The sequence below is a fragment of the Cyprinodon variegatus genome, unplaced genomic scaffold (genome assembly GCF_000732505.1).
Source record: "Cyprinodon variegatus isolate N-32 unplaced genomic scaffold, C_variegatus-1.0 Scaffold1111, whole genome shotgun sequence".
NCBI lineage: Eukaryota > Metazoa > Chordata > Actinopteri > Cyprinodontiformes > Cyprinodontidae > Cyprinodon > Cyprinodon variegatus.
In genome coordinates, this window is record NW_015151564.1 from 161,668 (window position 1) to 182,480 (window position 20,813).

General features: G+C 36.7%; 1 protein-coding gene across 1 annotated transcript; it reads left to right on the forward strand.

Moving 5' to 3' along the window:
• The first annotated feature begins 3,231 nt into the window (after positions 1-3,231).
• On the forward strand, positions 3,232-18,670 carry LOC107101543 (GTPase IMAP family member 7-like). Its single transcript, XM_015400493.1, has 8 exons — positions 3,232-3,247; positions 3,915-3,968; positions 8,686-8,781; positions 10,218-10,313; positions 11,173-11,268; positions 13,496-13,597; positions 15,462-16,213; positions 18,533-18,670. The coding sequence occupies exons 1-8, from the start codon at positions 3,232-3,234 to the stop codon at positions 18,668-18,670; spliced, it is 1,350 nt and encodes a 449-aa protein (XP_015255979.1).
• The last annotated feature ends 2,143 nt before the right edge of the window (positions 18,671-20,813 follow it).

Consider the following 20,813-nt stretch of genomic DNA (forward strand, 5'->3'; position numbering starts at 1 on the left):
ACTATATACACCTATAGGGATTGGACACCAATCCTTAGACTACCATTTGACATTAAAATAGTCAAAATAAGTTTTTTTTCTGAAGGGCCAGTAGATTGTATTTTATCCAGCTGCTTGTCTCCACCATTTAGGAGAAAAACATGGAAAACAGATCAATAAAAAGTAAGATATAAAATCTGCAGGATAAATGACAAGAAAATGACGGCAATAGTTCCTTTAATTGCTTTAAGAGAGAGAGAGAGAGAGGGGTGTACAGAATGCTTGGCTAGATGTAGCTTTTACAAAGACGAAAATACTGATTATAACAAATTATAGGGTCATTAATAACTTTATCTGAGAAAATCCATCAAAATTACAAATGTAACATGTCAAAACGTAGAAAACACAGAGACAGAAAGACACACAATCATGCACAAACACACTGACACCTATGGACAATTTAGAGAAGCCAATTAACCTAACAGTCATGTTTTTAGACTGTGGGAGGAAGCTTGGAGTACCCTTACAAAGTCCATTCATAAAGACCGACCGGGAATCAAATGCGGAACCTTCTTGCTGCAAGGCAACAGCGCTACCCACTGCTCCTCCGTGCAGCCCACCCCAAAACATTATATAATTATATATTAAGGTTCAGTCATGTCTGAAAAAAGGCAACAAAGAAGTGAAAACTCATTTAGTTCAGTCAGGTTTATTCAATGATGATGATAAAATTAATGTGTGCTTATGAAACATTTTTGCAAGGGGATGCTCCACTCCTGTCTCATGATTCAGTCAGGAGACCATCCTGCCTTGTCATTCTGATGGAGCATCCTGTCTTTATGAACTGATCAATTGTTCTGTCAGAACAAATACTGTTTTGTAACCATGTGTTATGTTCTGTTAATAAAAGACGGCTGCAGGAGGGGATTCGGAGAAGGAAAGCTTGAAGTTGGGTTGGGCTTTTTCTTTCTGCTCCTGCAGAAGCTGCTTGAATCTATTTCCTGTGTAGACTCAATTTCAATTTATTTGCAAACCTACATTTTCTGAATCCAACAAGTTCATATAAATCCAAAGTCAATAAAGTGATCAAATTAATTTATGTACAACAAGTTTCCGAGCCAGAACTAAGGGAGACGCCGTGCTGAGAACGGTAATGTATTCTTCTTCATAATGAATTCTTTATGGTACGCCAGTATTTTTAACAAAGGCGAATCACTGTCTCCCAGACATCTGCGGTTATATTTTTTATATTTATAAGTTTTAAAAACAAAGCAGAGTGTGTATGACATCATCTGTGTGCGCCGGCTACCATTCATTCATCCTGTCCACTGAACTGCTGCTAATTTTTCTCACATGCCTGGAAGATGTCTAGTGCTACTACCACAGATGATCTCGCTCTCCAAATGGAATTGAACGATTCAGATTAGCTCGCCAAATTAGTAGAAGGGTTAGAGCGTAGCCGCCTGTGGCCCGGGCTGCCTTTCACAACTTCAGTCCAGCGCACGGATGACATCATACACACTTCGCTTTGTTTTTAAAAACTATAAATATAAAAAATATAACCGCAGATGCCTGGGGGACAGTGATTCGCCTACATGTTATGAATGCTGGTGTACCATAAAGAATAAATTATGAACAGTTTGTGTCTTCAAGTCGTTGCCCATAGGAAGATGTTACTTGGATATAACCTATAACGGAATATCTTCAGAACAGCTCCAAATGACACAAAACTCATATGGGTGAGTAGAACATAATGTAATAATGTAAAATCAAGGGCCCAATGTTAAAAAACGGCATTCCCCTTTAAGATTCACTTTAGGTTAAATAAAAAACTTGAAAAATATATTTTTTGTAAGTAACAGGACTATAAAATAAATGGGGTCTGCTTTCTTAAATGCTGGATTGAATCTATATTCATTTAAGTTATTTACCTTGTTGTAAAGTAAATTGCCACGAGCACATGTAGAGAACACATGTAGCGGACAGTCAATAGCTCAACACCAGAGTGTTTGCCAGTTTTGGGTACTCTAGCCAAGCTGAGTTCAACTTAGTCTTTGGTTTCTCTGAGTCTAACATTTTGTCTTTTGCCTTTCGGCAGGAATTCATCCTGCATATTGGCTGTTTGGCCTTCTCCCCCGGAAGGATTGTTTGAGTTTCACACTGAGCAGGGGATTAATCTCCATACATCCCGTTCAAGTTCTCCTGGAAATCTAAGTGGCAGTCCGCTCCATTGCTCCTCAGGAACCAACCAAACCAAAACCTGTCTGCCCTCCAATGAGCCCCTCAATCTCTGGAAAAACCTACACTGACTGGATTCTGGGAAGAAACCTTTCTCTGCAAAAGTGAGTCTCGTTTGTCTCTGTTTTTGCAAGACGTCGTTCAAAGTTCCCACGGACCCTGAACTAACCCCTGTGAACTTCCCTTCTCACTTTCAGTTCCGGCTCACCAGCTCTCTGAGCTCCCCTGAATCCAACCCAACTGTACTCCTCAATAAACCTGTTAAACTTTTACTCTGGTTTCTCTGAGTGGTTTTCTGTATGTGGGTCAGATCTCTTAAAAACATCATGACATGGACAATAATGGTGGATAAAGTGAGCAGCTCTCATTTACTTCAATAAAGTTTTCTTTTCCTTTCGTCTCCCAGGTGTTTTTGAATTTCCCAGTGTACGACTGAGCTTTTCAAATAATATAAATAGCTCAGCTTAGTTATTTGAGGCGTCATGTAAGTTAAACATTGACCAAGCTCAGCTTCCTTCCTGCCATGCTGACAGATGGAGCAGAATTGTATTGAAGAGCAGAGATCATCAACAGGCAGGGAAAAACAGTAAAGCAACTGCTTCACATGTAAGGTAAGTGAATTCAACTGTAACAAAATAAAATATTAAAAAACACTATAGTAAGCCTCAAATTCAATCTTATCTTTTTTTGTAATTTGATTGAATCTTTCGTTAAAAAGACATGCAGATTGGACTTTGTTAACTGATTCCTCTGTTTTCAAGCACTTTTGAATGTTTATATTCAGTTATGTGTATTTAAATGACTACTTTGATACTTTTAATTGTTTACTAGATTTTATTTTATCTCAATAACTTTATTTAGCTTTTATGCTTTCATGTACTTTTGTCTTTAAAGGATTATATTGATCCTGTTACAAAGAACAGAGTCTTATCTCTAAACATCCTAAAACATCTAATATTTTTGCCTTTTTTTTGGGTGACGGCTTCTGATCTCAGATTCTAACAAAGTATCATCATGGCTTCTGCATCCCGTAAGTTCATTTACAGATAATAATGAATAAGCTGCCTCGGATAATAACAATGATGATTGTTTTACATGACAGTTTTCAGAATTTTTTTTGTGTTGACAGTTTTTTTAGATTTTGCATCCTGATTAGTTTCAATGTCTCAAAGTTACCTTTCTAGGACTATTTTTTTGGCCTCTGTTGAACCAGATTCTTCCCAGCAGGAACTGCTGATATGTGTTCACGCCCTGCACTATAACTATGATTAAATCATATGGTTTATATTGGAGTCAACACTGGTTTCACCCATGGTGGTTGTAACAGATTAACAGTTTTATTGTTTAGCGGAAATACATTCGTAGACCCAAACTTTGCCCTGCAGAGGTGATATAAAGCCAATTTACAGACTGAAAGACAAGTAACTATGGGAATGCAGCAGAAGATGCATTTTGAGTTGTTTTTAAATCAAATCCTCCACCCACCCCACACCCCAACCCGCACACACACCCACCAGAAGAACAAACAAAAAATAATTATGTCTGTAATGAGTTATAATGTGTATTTACATTAAATTTTTAGCTAAGTTTAAGTTACAAACACCTTAATAATGTCTTTGTGAAGTTATTACTCATGTTTCCATCTTTTCATCAAATTATTTGCCTCTTATTGTCAAATATTCTGCTTCTTTTTGCAGCCACTAAACCTAAGCTGTCTCGGAGTAGCAGCATTGCCTTCCGTCCCCCTCAAAGTAAGATGCACAGTAAACCTTTTTTGACTTTTCTCTTTAGAATTATATATATATATATATATATATATATATATATATATATATATATATATATATATATATATATATATATATATATATATATATATATATATATATATAGAATTATTAATGAAAATGTATAGTAGAGAGAATAAAATGAATAAGTAAAATATGGGATGTTTATATAGACAGTAAAACAATCATTATTAAATCTGACCTCTGCCATCTAAATTATTTTGTTCTCTTTAAATCACACCTAAAATCTCACCTGTTCAAACTCGCCTATAAACTGACATCAATCACTTCTTCTGTTACACAGCTGCACTTTGACTAAAAGATTAAATTGAACTTTTTTGAGCTCACAATTGAGAAATTAACTCTCTACATTTAACCCACTGCCACTGTTTACCACCTGGGGAGCAATCAGGGGCTAAGGTTCTTGATCAGAGAGCCAGAGTGGCAGTCTGTGGGAGTGGGTTTGTAACTCACAACCTAAGGATACCAAACCCTTTACCCGAACAACTAGGTCCCCAACCCTGTTTTCTCTTAAATCATTTTTAACTCTTTTTTTCTTTTCCCTTCATGAGTATTTTTATTGCAATCTCACTATTGGTGTTGTCCTCCTTTACTTTCTTACAGTGTTCTTGGATTTCTGGAAATGTGCTTTAATAAAAATGTTTTATCATTAACAAAATAAGAAAAGTTAGTCTACAAACTTTAACTAAAATGTTTAGATAGCACAGTGAAAGCAAACTCAAGGCAACAAATACATTTTTAATTACCATTGGAAGCAGTGAGTTGGTTTTTAATTTAAAGGAGGATAAAAACTAAAAACTGCATCTCTATATTGGTTCTGGTTCTGTTCGTGCAGAATAGACATGTGCTGTAAGACCTGAGAGTTCTGTGCATTTGACGCACTGAAATAAAATTTGTTGTGATTTTTGGTGTGTGAATTATAAACAAACAGAAGTCTATTCTCTGACATACTGGAAGCCAGAGTGATGACTTTAGAACTAGGATGATGTGCTCCAGTTTCTTAGTTTTAGGGAGAATTTTTGGATCAGCTGCAGCAATCTGATCAAAGGCAGACCTGTGAAGATGAAGCTGCAGTGATCAATTCTACTAAATATTAAGACATTAATTATTTTTTCAAGATCCTGATGAGAAATTAGCCCTTTAATCTTGATCAATTTCTACAAGTGATAGAACGCTGAATTTGTTCCTGTATTTAAGCGGCTCCAAAGGTTCAGGTCCGACCTCCATCAAAGCACCCACATATGGATTCCTAGAGTTTAACGTTAATGACTGAAACTTTGTTCACACTTTTAAACCCTTTTCTTTTGGTCCAAAAATATTACCTGAGTAGATTTATGCATCTCCTAGATTACAATTTTTACGCATTGACTTGGTGCTTGAATGGGTTCTTAGTTATATGTAAATTATTGTAATAATAAAGGTTTTTGTAATCTAAATATTTATGGTCATTTGGGTCATTGTGTAATGTAGTCTGAGTTAGGGGAACCATATTGAATAGAAGAGGCCCTAAGATTTACCCTTGGGGGATGCCACAATTCAAACATGATTTTTGGTCTCTGATGTAAACAAAGTAAGTGAAACAAAGAAATCCCTTTCCTTCAAATAGGATTTAAAAATTTGTTTGATCAGCAGGGTTAAAAACTGCTTCAGGGTCCAATCAAAAAACAGGCTTAATTTGGAGGGCAACTGTACCACTGCTCAAGTTTTTGAAGATGTTTCGACACCTACTGTATCCAGGAATCTTTGTCAATCTGGATGACTGAGAATCTACAAAGGCATTAAGGTCCACTAAAAGTAGGACTCTGGTTCTTCCCCAGTCTGTCTTATATGGACGTCATTGAACTTGATAAGACCAGTCTCTGTTCTGTTGTAATAATTGAAGCCAGACCGGGGAAAATCAAAGTGGCTAATCATTGTTAGGAAGGCAATAAGCTGTTGAAATGCAGCTTTTTTAAAATGTATTAATGATGAACATGAGGTTTGTCATTTGACTGTAGTTCTACAGTAGCAGCTTGTCCATATTACAAGTCTTAACAGGGTTTTACTTGCTGCTTTTATGGCCTGGGGAAAACATCTGGGGTAAATCATGTTATGAAAGGCATAATGATGTTGGAAAAACACTGAGAAAGCATGAAGCAGAGCTTAGATGGTGTAAATTATTTAGTAATTTGTTTATGAGGAGCATTTATCTGTTAAAAAATAACTCTTTCCTTTGTTTTTTCAGTGTCTGAGATGCGGCTTATTCTGCTGGGCAACAACTGGTCTGACAAGAGTTCAGTTGCTAATTTATTATTGGGTCCAAATATGTGCAACAAAACTGAAGATCCAAAGACCTCCAGCAAAATTTTGGGAAGGATTAAGACAACAAAAACTGTTCTGATAAACACTCCGAATCTGCTTAATCCATCAATCTCTGAAGACAAACTTAAAGGACATGTGGAACATTGTGTGAGTCTCTGTGCTCCAGGACCTCATGTGTTTCTGTTGGTTGTTCAGCACAACATCACTGACCAACAAAAGAAGAGACTTTGTAAGATCCTTGAACTCTTCAGCGATGAAGCGTTTAAGTGTTCATTGGTACTTATCTCGACACCTGGATGGGAAACTTCAGCTACAAATTACCCATCTCACCAGCGACCCCTGCAGGATCTGATCACAACGTGTGGAGAGAACTGGATCAGGCTGCAAAACAACCCTGAAGAGCTGCTGCTGAAACTGACTCTCATTTTGAGAAAGAGCGATGGAGACCATGTTGTCTGTGGTCGTCCAAGACTTGAACCCATTAAAGAAACTCATTCACATTTGGATTCTTCAAGCCATGGTATGTAAACACACATTAAATTTAAAAACATATTCAGAAGGTTTATCTGCAAACAGTTGTGACTATGCAGCCCAATACTTATGATAAATTCAGACCGAATTTGATGCCACGGTGATTTCCGCAAGCCCAGTGGGAAGATCACCACTCTGCATTTTAGATGCAGTGTTTAAACACTGGACCACATCATCAAGTAGGAGGAGCTTCAGCTGCATGAGGCTGACAGCCCACATGAAAAAAAACGCAACACTAGACTGAATAGTTAGTGCTTCATTAGTGCAGGTTTGCGCATTTGAAATCATTTGAAATTTATCGTTTGTAAAAAAAAAAAAATCACGTGTTATACTGTTGCTTCAGAGATATTAAATCATTTGACTTAATATTATTTTGAGATCAATAAAGTTCAATTTATAAACTTTTTATTTATTATTTTATTGTAATAGATATATATTAAGGTTAACCACAATTATTTTGTAAAGAAAAAATTATGCACAAACTAATACTGTTCTGCTTCTCCTAACTTTTCCTGAATGAATTCTTTCCATACAACGTGCATTTATAACAGTTGCATACCCTGCATGAGCACAGCCACATAAACACCCTTATACACAACACTATTATTTTGTTTTCAGAATGACTGTTTTTGACTAGAACTATGTTGGCTGTTGATCTTTGCTGGCTGATTTGTGATGCCTGATTTACCTGATTGGGTTAACTTAAAAAAAATAACTTAAAGGTATAGTGGGGGTTTTTCATGAAGTTTACATAATATTAAAGAAGCTGATGACTTGAAATAAAATCTAAAATAATTTGTTACAGATGAATCAGACCAATACAATGTTGAATCTGTTGCTGATGAAGATGGTAAGATTAAAATCAAGAGTTCTCATACCATGTTTTAATATTATCAGAAATCTCTTTTTTTTTTTTTGTTGTTGTTTTTATAGTTTGATTGTGACTTACAGAAATGTCCTGTTTTTATAGAAGATAATCTTATAAACGATCGGCAGAACAGCAGCCCGGAGTTTCTTCCCTCAAAATGTAAGTTTTTGTTGTTTTATTTTATTTTGTTATTTTATTTATTTATTTTTGCTTTTTCCAGGCAATTCAAAAATGTGTTTAATTTTGTAGTTTGGACCTAAGCCATTCAGTGATTTATGAATTAGCAAAAGTATTTTAAAGTCTATTTTCTGAGAAACAGGAAGTCTGTGGAAAGACTTAAGAAATGGGCTGATGTTCTCTGCTTTCTTAGTTTTGGTGAGGACCCGGGCAGCAGCATTCTGGATTTACTCCCTGAACCATTGTTTATTGGCAGATCTGTGAAGCCACCAATGCACTGATCAATTCTACCAAACATGAACACATGTTTTAGTTCTTCAAGCTGAGTCATTAGCCTTTCTTGCTGGGTCAATAGTCATTTAAGTCTGGAAAAGTTCTTCAGGTGAAAGAAGGCCACCTTTGTTCCTGTCTCTATGAGCCTCTGAAGGTTCAGGCCTGAGCCCATCCCTTCACCCAGAGTTAGAGCCTGATTGATGCTTTGTAGCTGGATTAACTGAAGCTGTGTTAAACTTATGAACGCCCCTCTTTTGGTCCAAAATGATTCCTTCAGTTTAATCCATAGATAATTTGTAATACTCCCACATTTGATTAACATTCACCTTCAAAATTGAGAATAATAATAAAAAGTAATATGGCAAAACAAAAATGCCTCAGGATTATTTAATGCCATGGGTCTAAAATGCTTATGAAAATGTTTAATTTAAAATGGAAACAGAAGGGAATAAGTTAAAATATTGTCTTATGAGAAAATGTATTGTAGTTTTTATTATTGTTATCTTCCAGTGCAGCAGTGGCCTCCACCAGTCCAGACTCCTGCTAAGGAGACTAAGAAGCCTGAACCAAGCAGCAGCCAGAAACCTTTAAAGTCAAAGTGGAAAGGTAATCGTCCTAAGTTTAAATCAAAAAAACTTTTCTGATTTGAATTTTCTGAATTAAATATGAGCATCCATCCATCCATCCATCCATCCATCCATCCATCCATCCATCCATCCATCCATCCATCCATCCATCCATCCATCCATCCATCCATTCCCTGCCACGCTTTTCTCTGCTGGGATCATGAGGGGTGCTGGTGGCTATCTCCAGCTGTCAGTGGGCGAGAGGAAGAATACATAACTAAGTATTTTTTGCCAATGACAAACCCTCCTTTTCTTCCTCCGATTCAACATTCACAAAACTGAAACACAAAACTCAATCTTGATCAAAATCTTGTATTATCTATTAGCATGATTCTATCATTTTACACATCTAAGATCAGAGAAAGAACACTATTACTATATAGTACCTAAGTAACACACAGATATTAATTTCAGATTAAAAGTTTAAAAGTTACCTCCTGGTAGAAGCAGAGACAGTTTTGTGTCTGAGCCTTTCTAAAGCTTTCCAACTGAGGTATGATGAGCTAAGTCTTTGTTATGTTTCAGGTCCATCTCTCTTTTTTTCTCCTTTTGGGCAGTTCAGCTCTGTATGCAGTGTCAGGCAGTGGTATCGTAGTATCGTCTCCGGTGCTTATACAGCTGTACTGTTCTGTTTACATCCCCTGTCCTCCATGTTGTAAAGGAGCTACTGCTTAACAAAGGCTCTGCTCCTTGTTATGCCATTGGCAGAAAAAAGCTGCCCCAGGCTGTTTTCAGTTCCAGCTTATTCTTACTAATAAGCCTAATAAGGCTCAACACCTCCATCTTTGAGATGTTTGACATAGAATCTTCCTCTAAAAAGTATTTGGTCTCTAGCTGTAAATCTAATCCCACTTTAAAGGTGGATTTGAGTCACAAAGATGAATAAGTTTAAATACAGTCCATTTAATTTCAATTGTATAGTTTTTTCATATTGATCATTGTCTTTAAGCTTTATAAAAGAAGGGGAAAGAAATCCATTCCATTTGGAAGTTGAATTCAATTATTTGACCACATTCAAAACTTTAGAAATGTAAGTTTACCTTTAAACCAATGAATCCTTTGAAGCTATTGTGAAATACATGTTCAGGAGGATTGAATGTTGATTCCTAATTAACACTGTGGGTATTTTCTTCTGTTTGACCTAATGGTTCAGGTTCTTCTGTCAAGCATTATGTTGACTACATAAATATCATATGGCATCGTTTTTTATTTAAAACTATTTTTACTTTTGAAAACGTTTGCAGCATATTTTATTTCCAAACAAGAACAGGTAAAAACTGTAACTTTGCAACATTTTGTTTTCTGTTAGTTAGGAGGACATATTGCATTGCAGCATCAATAATAATGAAGAGAAATTACCGCCTTTGATTGGATTTGATGATTTTATGTCTGTATGCTGTGTTTGTGTTCTTGCAGTCCATCAGCAGGAGCAGCAGCCACCGGTCCCTCCTTCTGGTAGTGAGAACAATATACCGATCGGTGGCGTCAAAGCTATTTTGACAAAGTTGCAAGGTAAGATTTGTTGAATATGGTTTTCCAAATGTGAGGTTTTATCTTGTAAATCTTATCTGTAAGATTACAGACTCCACCATAAACAAAGCCTTGGTTTCAGGGTTAAAGGTCAACAGTGAAAGCCACTATGGTAACTCTGCAGATGTTACAGTTTATAGATTTAAATTACTCTTTTGTAAACGCCTTTAGTGTCCTGTGATGCTGGGGTTAGTATCTTAGCTCTTATTGTGGGACTCTCAGGAGCAAATATTGGACTATTCATGAAATTTATCAATCAATAAAGACTTTATTAAACTTCAGATATGAATTTTCACCTTTTTGTTACAGTATTCTGTTATTTCCTGATTTTTAGAGCAGAAAATTCAGCCTTTAAATTATAACACTCTGAACCTGAACGAAGGGATTTTCTTTCTATAGAATGCCCTTTATGTGCTCCAGAGGGGCATTATATGTGACATCCAACACATATAGATTAGACTAAACGGTTCTGAGACTTGTTAAAGATTAATTTATTTTATAATATTATTTTTTGTTACTGGTTGTGTGTGTATGGTAACAAGTCAGCCAAAGGCACTTCGCAATGCTTGGCCTAAGATGACCTGAGAGTGTTTTTCTTACATGGTAATGCTGTTGTCTGGGGTTGAACAATGATATTGAGGCTTAAAACTTTGGAAGAGGCACCTCCTGGCTGGATGCAGCATTTTTGGGCAAATTGGAAAACATTTAGTAGATCTGGGCCACTTTTTCTGCTCCCATAGTTATGGTTCAGAAAGTAAGCCTAAGACAAAGAAGGCGAAGACTTCTTCAGTAATATTTGCTTATACCAATGATTTTGTTAAGCAATTTTGTGTTCTTGTAGCCTCTCCTCAGCCTCAGCAGCCACAAAATCCATTTTCTGTCAAAAACAAGAAACCAGAACCAGGAAGCCGGAATCCATTCATGTCAAAGTTGGCAAGTAAGATTATTGGATTGTCTTTTGAAAGGTACCCATGGATAACAGTAGGGAAAATTAAGATTAAATCTCATTCAGTGATAAAGATTTGTAAGAATATTATTCTATTCCAATTCGATGACATTCAGTTTATTTATATAGATTCGATTCACAACACATCATTTCAAGGCTCTTTTTAGAGAATTCAACCAGATTATACAGTCAGATTGTTTTATATTTTCTGTCAAAGAAAAAACAGCTGATTGTAGCGACTTCTTGACTCTTCAGCAATCCCTCACACCAAGCATGCTGGTAGTGACAGTGGAGAGGAAATCTCCAAAAGTGTTCCAAAAGACAAAGTAATATCCTTCTGCTGCCAGAAAAAGATGTATAACTTACAACCTCTACTCTGCTCCATTTTAACGATGATTTTTCAGCGTACCACATTTTAGGCACACCCATCATTGAGGAGTTAGAAAATAAATCCAGAGGCAGTTTCAGAAGAAATAAATTACAATCATTATCAACCAAATTAATGTTCTATGTATCTTATACTAACATTTTAGATTCCTTTTTATTTTATTTGAGTCCCTGAAGACTGAGGGTTTAAATACAATGATGAACACATTAAAACTGAAAATAATTACGGTTAATGCTGTAACTAATGCAAACTTTCTGTCCCTATTTTTGAAAATAAATCAGAATTTTCTTTCTGAAATATTATTCTACACTGAAAGGTTTGGGAGAACTCCCAAATTAGGTGGTTAAGTAAATAAACAGTTTTTACTAAGGAAGAAAAATGAAAAATAAAACACTCAGAATAATTAGAGCCCATAGGCTTATTTGACTGAGCAGAATTAGGAATTGAAGGATATGATCAGTGCATCCTGGTTTTAAAGGCCAAGCCCGGTATAAGTAATCAAGCTAAATGCAGATCTACAGCTTTCTTCAAGAGAACATGAGGTTGATCTCAGATTCATTGATTTAGAAAACAAAAGTGGATCAAATTAATGAATAAATTAACTAAAATACACATTTCTTAAACAATTTTGTTTACAACATAATTTAAGGAGTAACTTTCTCAAATGAACAGCTATTAACCTAAAGATGAACAGTGGAAACTAATATTGTAATTTGTAGATCTCAGATGTCATACATTTATATTACTCTATTAGCCTGGCATCCAGTTTTAATGCTGCGTGAAGTGGAAGCTTAAATAAGTCAGAATATCTGAAAAGTCCAGACTTAATGCTTTATATTGATTTTGTGAAATTGGACACAGACATCTTCAGGCTCAAGTCCATTCTATTCAAAATGAAGAAGCAGCTTTTAGGTTCTATTCTCCACTAATCTAAGGCAAACTTAGAGAAAACTGTAAAAGTGATGAAAGCAGCGTTTAAAGGACATCCTTGAAGAACAAAGAAGGTAGCATCCTCTATTAGAGGCAAAGGTCAAACTGACTTCTCATGATACTGGATTTAGGATTAAAAACAGAAAAAAATTAATAAAATGGAAATGTATAATAAGGGAAGATTCAGGACATAAGAGTCATTAATCGACTGATGTACACCGTGTAAGAATCTGCATTCGCGGGACAAAGAAACTGAAAACATGAATGAATACATACAGAAGCAAGGAAATAAAAATGCAATAAGTGTTTTTTGGTTATTAGGTTACAAATAAGATTTTCTTTTGATGGGTAAAGTCTAACTGCATTAGAGCTTACATCAGAGTTAAAGTTTTCTTTTTAATTTACAGTTAGACTATTTATCTTTGGTGAAGAAAGACTCTTTCAGAATGATTTGAATTATGTATCTCTTTAGAGTTCCTTGAGAAGATATGTGTTGTGAATGGGTATTATAAGAATAAACTGAATTGAAGGAAAAACTGTATTTCATGCTACATATAAGACCGTAGCCCACTACTCCTAGCCCTTAGTCAGCTTCCAAATCCCAGAGGACCACAGCCCAACAGCCAGCAACTAAACATGCTGCAACACGACCAAAGCCCCTTTTGCAGTTGAATTATCTACAACCTCCCAGGTTTCTGCTTTCATCAGGCAGAATCTACAGTATACAGATTAAGGTGGCTACAGATGCCTAAACTAAATAAGATAAACTGAACAAAGCTCTACAGCTGTTCCTGTTTAGGGGTAAAGTTGTTAAATTGTTCACTGACAGCAAATAATGTAGTCTGTATCATTTGAGTACATGTTGCAGCGCCACCTAAAGGCTGTTTTGTGATCCTATAGCATATCAGCAGAAGCAGCAGCAGCCCGCAGTCCAGGTATCTGCTGAGACTAAAAAGCAAAGAAACAACAAAAACTGGGAAATATTAACGTCATCATTGGAAGGTAAGATTTTTAGATTTGTAAATATCTGAAAATATTCCATAATAGAGAGTATCAAAAGGTATTATTTTTTATTAACTGTATTAAAATGTCCATATTCTTATCCAAATAAAGAATAATATAGATTATTTACACATAGAACAAGATATTTTAATGTTTTATTTCTTGTAATTTTGCTGATCATGAATTCCAGATATTAAAAGCCTTAACTTCAGTCTGAGCAAGTTAGAATATTATGTAAAAGTCCATTATTAAAACACATGGAGTCAAAACAACCTCAGCTCAGGTACGATGTACATCTCTAGCATGGATTGGGTCTTTTTTCCTCCTTAGGATTACAACTATTTATCTGACCAGGCTAATCCATGGACGCTTTAACTGGTATTGGGGATGTAAAAAGTCTTGATATCAGTAAGATTGAGTTTGGGTGGGGGGAGCCTGAGATGTACGAGAGGTGGAGTGATACTGCCTAGAAACAGTCACGCTCACCTCCACACATAGCCTGGGCTCAGGAGCCTAACCCTTTTAGAGAGGTGCGGCCCTATTACCGGTAACTCTAGAGTGGCCCACAGGCAGAAGTGAAGGACAGGGGTGGGTCAACTTGTGTCCCCCCAGCTCAGTCATCTCTTCTTGTAGTCCACCCTGGTTGTTGAGGGTCCATATCCATGTGCTATCAGCATGTTTAGAGGGCCCTGTTTGATAGGAGCCCCCTCTGGGATTTCATAATTCCACTTGAGAACCTTTTGAACATTGGAGCAGCTCTATACCTTCTGCAGGGTGCTCAACCAGTCCACATGTTATTTTTGGACATTGAGAAAACATTCAACCATCTCACTTATAGTGGCCTGTAGGGATGCTCCAGGAATGTGGAGTCGGTGGCCCTTTATTAGCTATCATATTAGTCTGAGTTTTTACATTCACCCATAGTAATAAAATCTGGACCATGACATAACAGGATCACAGATACAAGTCACCGAAATAAGCTCTCTCCGCAGGGCGGACAGTGTTTCCCTTACGGAGATGGTAAGATGCTCCCCAATCTGGCAGAGTTTAGAGTAGAGCCATTTTTTCTTTACATTGGAAGAAGTCAGTTGGGGTGATTTTGATATGTTTCTAGATTCCATATGGATGTCTCCCTCAGGGGATGTTCAAGGCACATTTCAATATTATGAGGCCTAGAGGGCAGCCCAGGATATGCTGGAGGGACTCTTAGCTGGCCTGGAGCACCCCAGGCTTCCCCAGAGGACCTGGAGGAAGTGTTTGGGAAGAGGGAAGTCTGGATGTATCTCCTGAAACTGCTGCCTGTGCAACCAAGTCCGGGATGAGCAGAAAACCAGTCTGAACATTGTCCACTATTATGCACAGGAACCATTACCTTCCATTACTTTTTTATTTGCTGTTAGATTAATATTATACTGGTATGTAGCATAACTATAGTCATGTAATTCAGCTAACTTCTAAAAGAAATATAATACCAGCAGAACAGCAATTTAAGAGATTTTAATATTGACAGTAAAAATAAAAAAACAGTGAAAATTTGAATCTATACATGCACACATTTTTATTTGGTAGGTGGATTATTCGCAGTATTTGGGCAGTTTAGTGCCAGATGGAACAATTGTGGTTTTCCTTAATTTGAGAGAGAGTGGTTATTTTTTCTTCAGTTTTTGCTAAGTATTTTGACATGTGTTGCTTTTTTTTTTTTTTTTTTTTTTACTAATTGTTTGAAAAATATCAAAAGGAATGTGAATTTCTTTTTTTTAATATATGTTATCATTTATTAAGATTAATTTAACAAAATGACATGTAACTTTTAGTAAGATTATTAAGTTGTACTTTTTTAGATTTCCTGTCATTCTTTTCACAGGCGTAGAACCGAATCCAGACGATATCAGAATTGTTCTGATAGGGAAGACTGGCAATGGGAAAAGCTCATCAGGAAACACCATTTTAGGAAGAAAAGAGTTTGACGCCAAATCAAGTCAAAACTCAGTTACAAAGCAATGCCTGAAGGAAAAGACTCAAGTAGACGGTCGCTCAGTTTTTGTTGTCGACACACCTGGTCTTTTTGACAACAGTTTGAGCCATGAAGAGATTAAGCATGAGTTGATGGGGTGTGTTAATTTTGTTGCTCCAGGACCACATGTCTTCCTGCTGGTTATACGGATCGGTAGATTTACACCAGAGGACAAAGAGACATTAGAAATGATCAAGAAAATCTTTGGGAAGAATTCAGAAAAGTTCACCATCGTTCTTTTAACTGGAGGAGAGTTATTGGAGCACGACGGCCTCACCATTGAAGAATACATTAGACAGGAATGTGGAAATCCTTTCAAGCAGCTGGTTGCTGACTGTGGAGGAAGGTACCATGTTTTTAAAAATCAGGATGTAGACAACCGTACTCAGGTCAGAGAGCTGATTAGAAAGATTGACACAGTGGTGAAGGAAAATGGAGGAAAGTATTTCACCAATGAGATGCTGCAAGAGGCGGAGGCTGCCATACAGAAGAACATGAAGATTATTGCAAATGAAACACGTCATGAAATAAAGGCAAGGGTGGAAGAACTTGAAAGAAAACTGGAGGCTGAACAACAAATGTGGAAAATAAAGCCTGGAACGGCTAAAACAGAAAATCTGCAACGAGGAAAATTACAGGAGGACTGGAAGAAAAAGATCAAGAACGAAAATGAGCAGAATTATAGAGAGGAAGAAGAGAAAAGGAAGAAAGCTGAAGAAGAAATAAAAAAGACAAAGAATGAGCTGGTAACAGTGGAGGAAAATATACAATCAGGATTAAAAGGTCAAGTTGCTGAACGATCCCTGGAGTTAAAGAGACAAGAACTGGAAGGAAAACTAAACCTGATGGAGAAAGAACAGCAAGAGTCTTTGGAGAAGAAACACAGGGAAGACAAACAGAGAAATCAGATGGAGGAGAGCGAAATGGATAATCTGACAGAGGAATATGGAATATATGAAAACTGTGAAGATTATGAAGAAATAATTCGAAGAGAACTGGAGGAAGAGTATCAGAGAAAACTGGATGAGATTAAAAAGAAATACATGGAAGAAGTTAGGAAAAAGGCAGAGATGAGGCGAAAATTCAAAGCCTTTGATGCTATGCTACCAATCCTTAAACACGTTGACAAAACATGCAAACTCATGTAATGAACTTTGTGAACGAAGTGTCAGATGTTTACCTTCCTGTTTGTTTCCGAATATTTCACAGGAGTGTCATAATATTTCATCAAACATTTTAGATCCAAATCTTAATGAAACTCCGAACTCTGGTTGATTAAGTAGAAAAGTAGGTTCATCATATGCAGACAGTTTATTCCTCAATGCTGCTGTTCAGGGGTTGGTTCCTGATCAGAGGAAACTTTCTGCATGTTCTTCTTTTGTCTCCACCTCTTACTGGTAATAAACATGACTTCATTTATTGAGTTCGGAAAAAGCTAAAGTGTCCTTTAAGATAAACACATGATAATGGTTATACATTATGAGCTCTTATAATTACAATAGATTTTTTTCTTTTTAAATGTAGATAAATAGAATATGTAAACTTAGTCATTTCATTCTGTTCATGCATTTAATTTATGTCTGTTCTCAGCGCAGGACGGTGAGCAAAAAGCTGTTTATCATGAAACAGTTAAATTCTCTCCCTCTGAGAATGTGAACAATTGAGTTTGAAATAGACTTTACTTCTGTATGATAATGTTTCTCGACTTGATTTGTAAAGCACTCATTGTAATCAGACCCTCATGGCATCACTGTGGGTGAAATGTTTTATGGTTGTATCTGTAAAAAGTCCAGAGATTCAAACAAACAAGAGAAACCAGCATAATGATGAATCAAGTGAAATAAACACAAATCCAAGAATCAATGTCCTATGGAGTCACATTTATTCACTTAAAGTTCTACCAGTTTTTTTTTCTCTTTCACCATAACCCACAATTCAAAATTGGCCTGGGCCAGATGTGGCCCACATAATGCACTTACATCTGGCCCACATGCCCCAGTGAATGATAGAACTCCACTGGCGCAGGTTTAGTTTTCCAGAGGTGATGCATGTGCGGCCAGAACCTGGCCAGACGTTGACCAACTGAGGAAATCCAAACTGGCCCATGTATCAGGTCATATCTGGCAAACCAGACCTAGGCCAGTGGGGGCCCGTCATTCATTGAAGCATGTGGGCCATATTTTAACTGCCATCTTTGGTTCAGATCAGTTTTATATTTTGTTAGTGATAATGTCATTACAAATCTACAGTATAAGACATGTTTTTTTTTTATACAAGTTTTGCATTTCTAGAAGAAATAATAAAAACATAAATATCAACAAAGTTAGCCAAAAAAAAAGCAAGAGCACAACAAAAGTTTGTCAAAACACCAGGACAATATCAAAACAGGATTTTTCGCTGTCCGTTTTGCTGATCATTTGGTTCCTTTTCATTCTTTCATGTCTCCCACTGTTGAAATTTGGAGTGTTTTGCAGCCGTTTGTTGTGCTGACATCAAGTAGATGACACGTCAGTCAATTGCACCTCACAGCCAATCAAACAGTTTATTTTATGTGTAAACTAAAATTTTTCAGGTTTTTTTTTAACATTGGACAAAACAGTTTGAATCTTTGGCAAGAATACTGCATATTTTCTCAGAACACCAATGTAGTATTTAGTTAATACAGACAGTTGGATTATTCAAAAAGCATTCATTAAGACAGCAGGCTGACGGACTGCAGATCTGCAGTAGCAGCGGCTAGGGTGTCTGAGACAGGAAACTCTGGAGAGAGGAAACACAGGTTGGTGACCATGTAAATCTAACAGGGGAAAATTATGAACGTGAGTCACTAACCTGGTTTACAAGTTCAGTCCATCCCCTTAGAACGAAGTAGGATCCAGCCAGTGCATTTCCCACAAGATGCTGTGTCCACTGTGTCCCAGCCCCAGAGAACAAGCAAGCGTCCCAAGCCAAGTCAGTCAAACAGGCCAGAACAGGAGATCCAGGAGTGCAAAGACAGTTCAGGCAAACCGTCAGACAGGAACACTGACAAGATTTACAATGACAACTACAGGAAATAGGAAGCTTCTATGTGCGCATTTCCCATGAGCAGCTTTGAAATTCTGTTGCAGCCGCTTCAGATGTTATAGTGCCAATTAATGGCCATTATTAGCAGTTAAGTAATTGATTTTTTCCAACGGAATTAATTAATCTATGTGTAATCTTTAAATAATTTCACTAGTACATGTACTGTAAAAAGAAAGAAAACAAAAAATATCTCTCTGGGTACAATGCAGGTTCGGACTGGGAACGATTTTTGGCCCTGGCACTTTTTCAGCTCCTTGAGTTATTTAGTGTCACAGGTACATGTAGGAGCTTCGGCCAGAGAGTAAGTGTTGGGGCTGGTATGATTTAAGGAGGCCCTCGCACTCTGAAATTAGGACCGGCCCACTAGGCAAATGCCCGGTATCACAGATTACCAATCTGAGCCTGGTGCAAAGTCACTACTGCGACTCTCCTCCATAGCGCATGTGCGCAATAGTGCACATCCATTGCACACATGCGCTACCGTGTGCAAAATATTGAACAGTTGGAAGATAGGCCCCTACAGACAGTGTGTCTTCTGAGTTTAGGGATGGTTGGCTCAGGCTTCTAGACATTGTTTATAAAAGGTTATGTAACCAAGATAATTTGTTTCCATTTTTGTTGAATTCAGTTTAATTTTAATTTTTTATTTTAAAGATTTATCTAAAAATAAAATCCTCTTCTCCTTAATTTCTTTACCACTAAAAAAAGCCAAACAAGATCTTTCTGTTCTCACTTGGTTTTATGTCAGCTTTCTAAATTGACAGCTGCAGCTTATAAGGTTGACGAGTGGCAGCCCAGGTAGGAGATGCTGTCTGACGCTGACAGGCTTCTAGCCGATCATATGCCTTTAACAAGTGTGTACAATGCTGTCTTCCACTCATATGCCTTTCGACTTTTAGATTCATCATTGTGGATTAAAACCTTCATCAGGTCACAAGGTATGCCCAGCCTCCCAGCAATTGTTAGGGCTCGGTCAGTGTAAACAGATCTAAAATGTTTACTCACCTGGATTTAAGCACTTAAACCCAAAGTATTTTGAATTGTAAAGCACTATCACTGTATGCTTAAATGAAACTATGAGTACTCACATGAGTTTAATATATAAACTTATTTCACTGCTGTGATATTTTGAAGCACAAAAACTGAAGATTGATCAATCAGGCCATTTTTTATAAAGGCCAGGTTACCATTTCAGAATTCTATTCCAGGATCCCGTTAGACCCATATAACCACCAAAGGAAACGGCACCTTCTACGTCCTAACTAGAAGTGGTTGAATTCCTTGGATAAAGGAACACACCCTGGACTTCATGAATTGTCATGACTGATTTGTCTGTAAATATTGTAAATATTAATATATATCCCTAATTTCACACCACTCTATTGTCTGTGTGTTTATACAAAGTTAGCATTTCCTCCAGCAGTCGAACTTAAGAATTCTTTCTGCTTTAATTTGTTTATTTCTTCAATCATGCTAATATTCATATAAGTAATAGAGGTTACAGTTGCAACACAAAAGCCAGTATTGAGGTCTGTAGGTTCATAAACACTGTAGAAGGAATATAAACAAAGAAAAAGACATTGCCATAAGGACAACAGCATCATGTAATACTGCAATCATCAGAAACTGCATACTTTAATCCTGGGTTTACTTTAAATGGCTATTCTTTGCATTCTTGTACATTTAAGGTGTTAATGTTGGTCATTGATGATCCTAACAAAAAATAAGCTTTTTTCTTACATGAGGAGTGAGATTTAAATGTGATCTCTTGTTTCTTTACTGACATCTTCTGGCATATGAAAGAAACTACACTCAAATAAAAACAATATGTCATTGATCATTTTAACATGAAAAGATACAGCAGTGTAACTGATACACCTAGTTTTTCCACAATCTTTTTATGTTTAATTATATGGTATTATCTTTTCAAATAATTCATTACCTATTAAAGGTTGATCTTATTCTCTCACCCAAACATATTGGAGTTTTTAGACTTTATCGTTAAACTATGTGTTATTTCGACAGGAGCAGAAGGCCAGAGGCATGTTCATCGTATCTTTCCCTGAAGAGCAGAGATCTCCTGGTCATATTTACCCTTGCAGTGAAGTGACCTGGTAAAATGCATTATAATGGAGT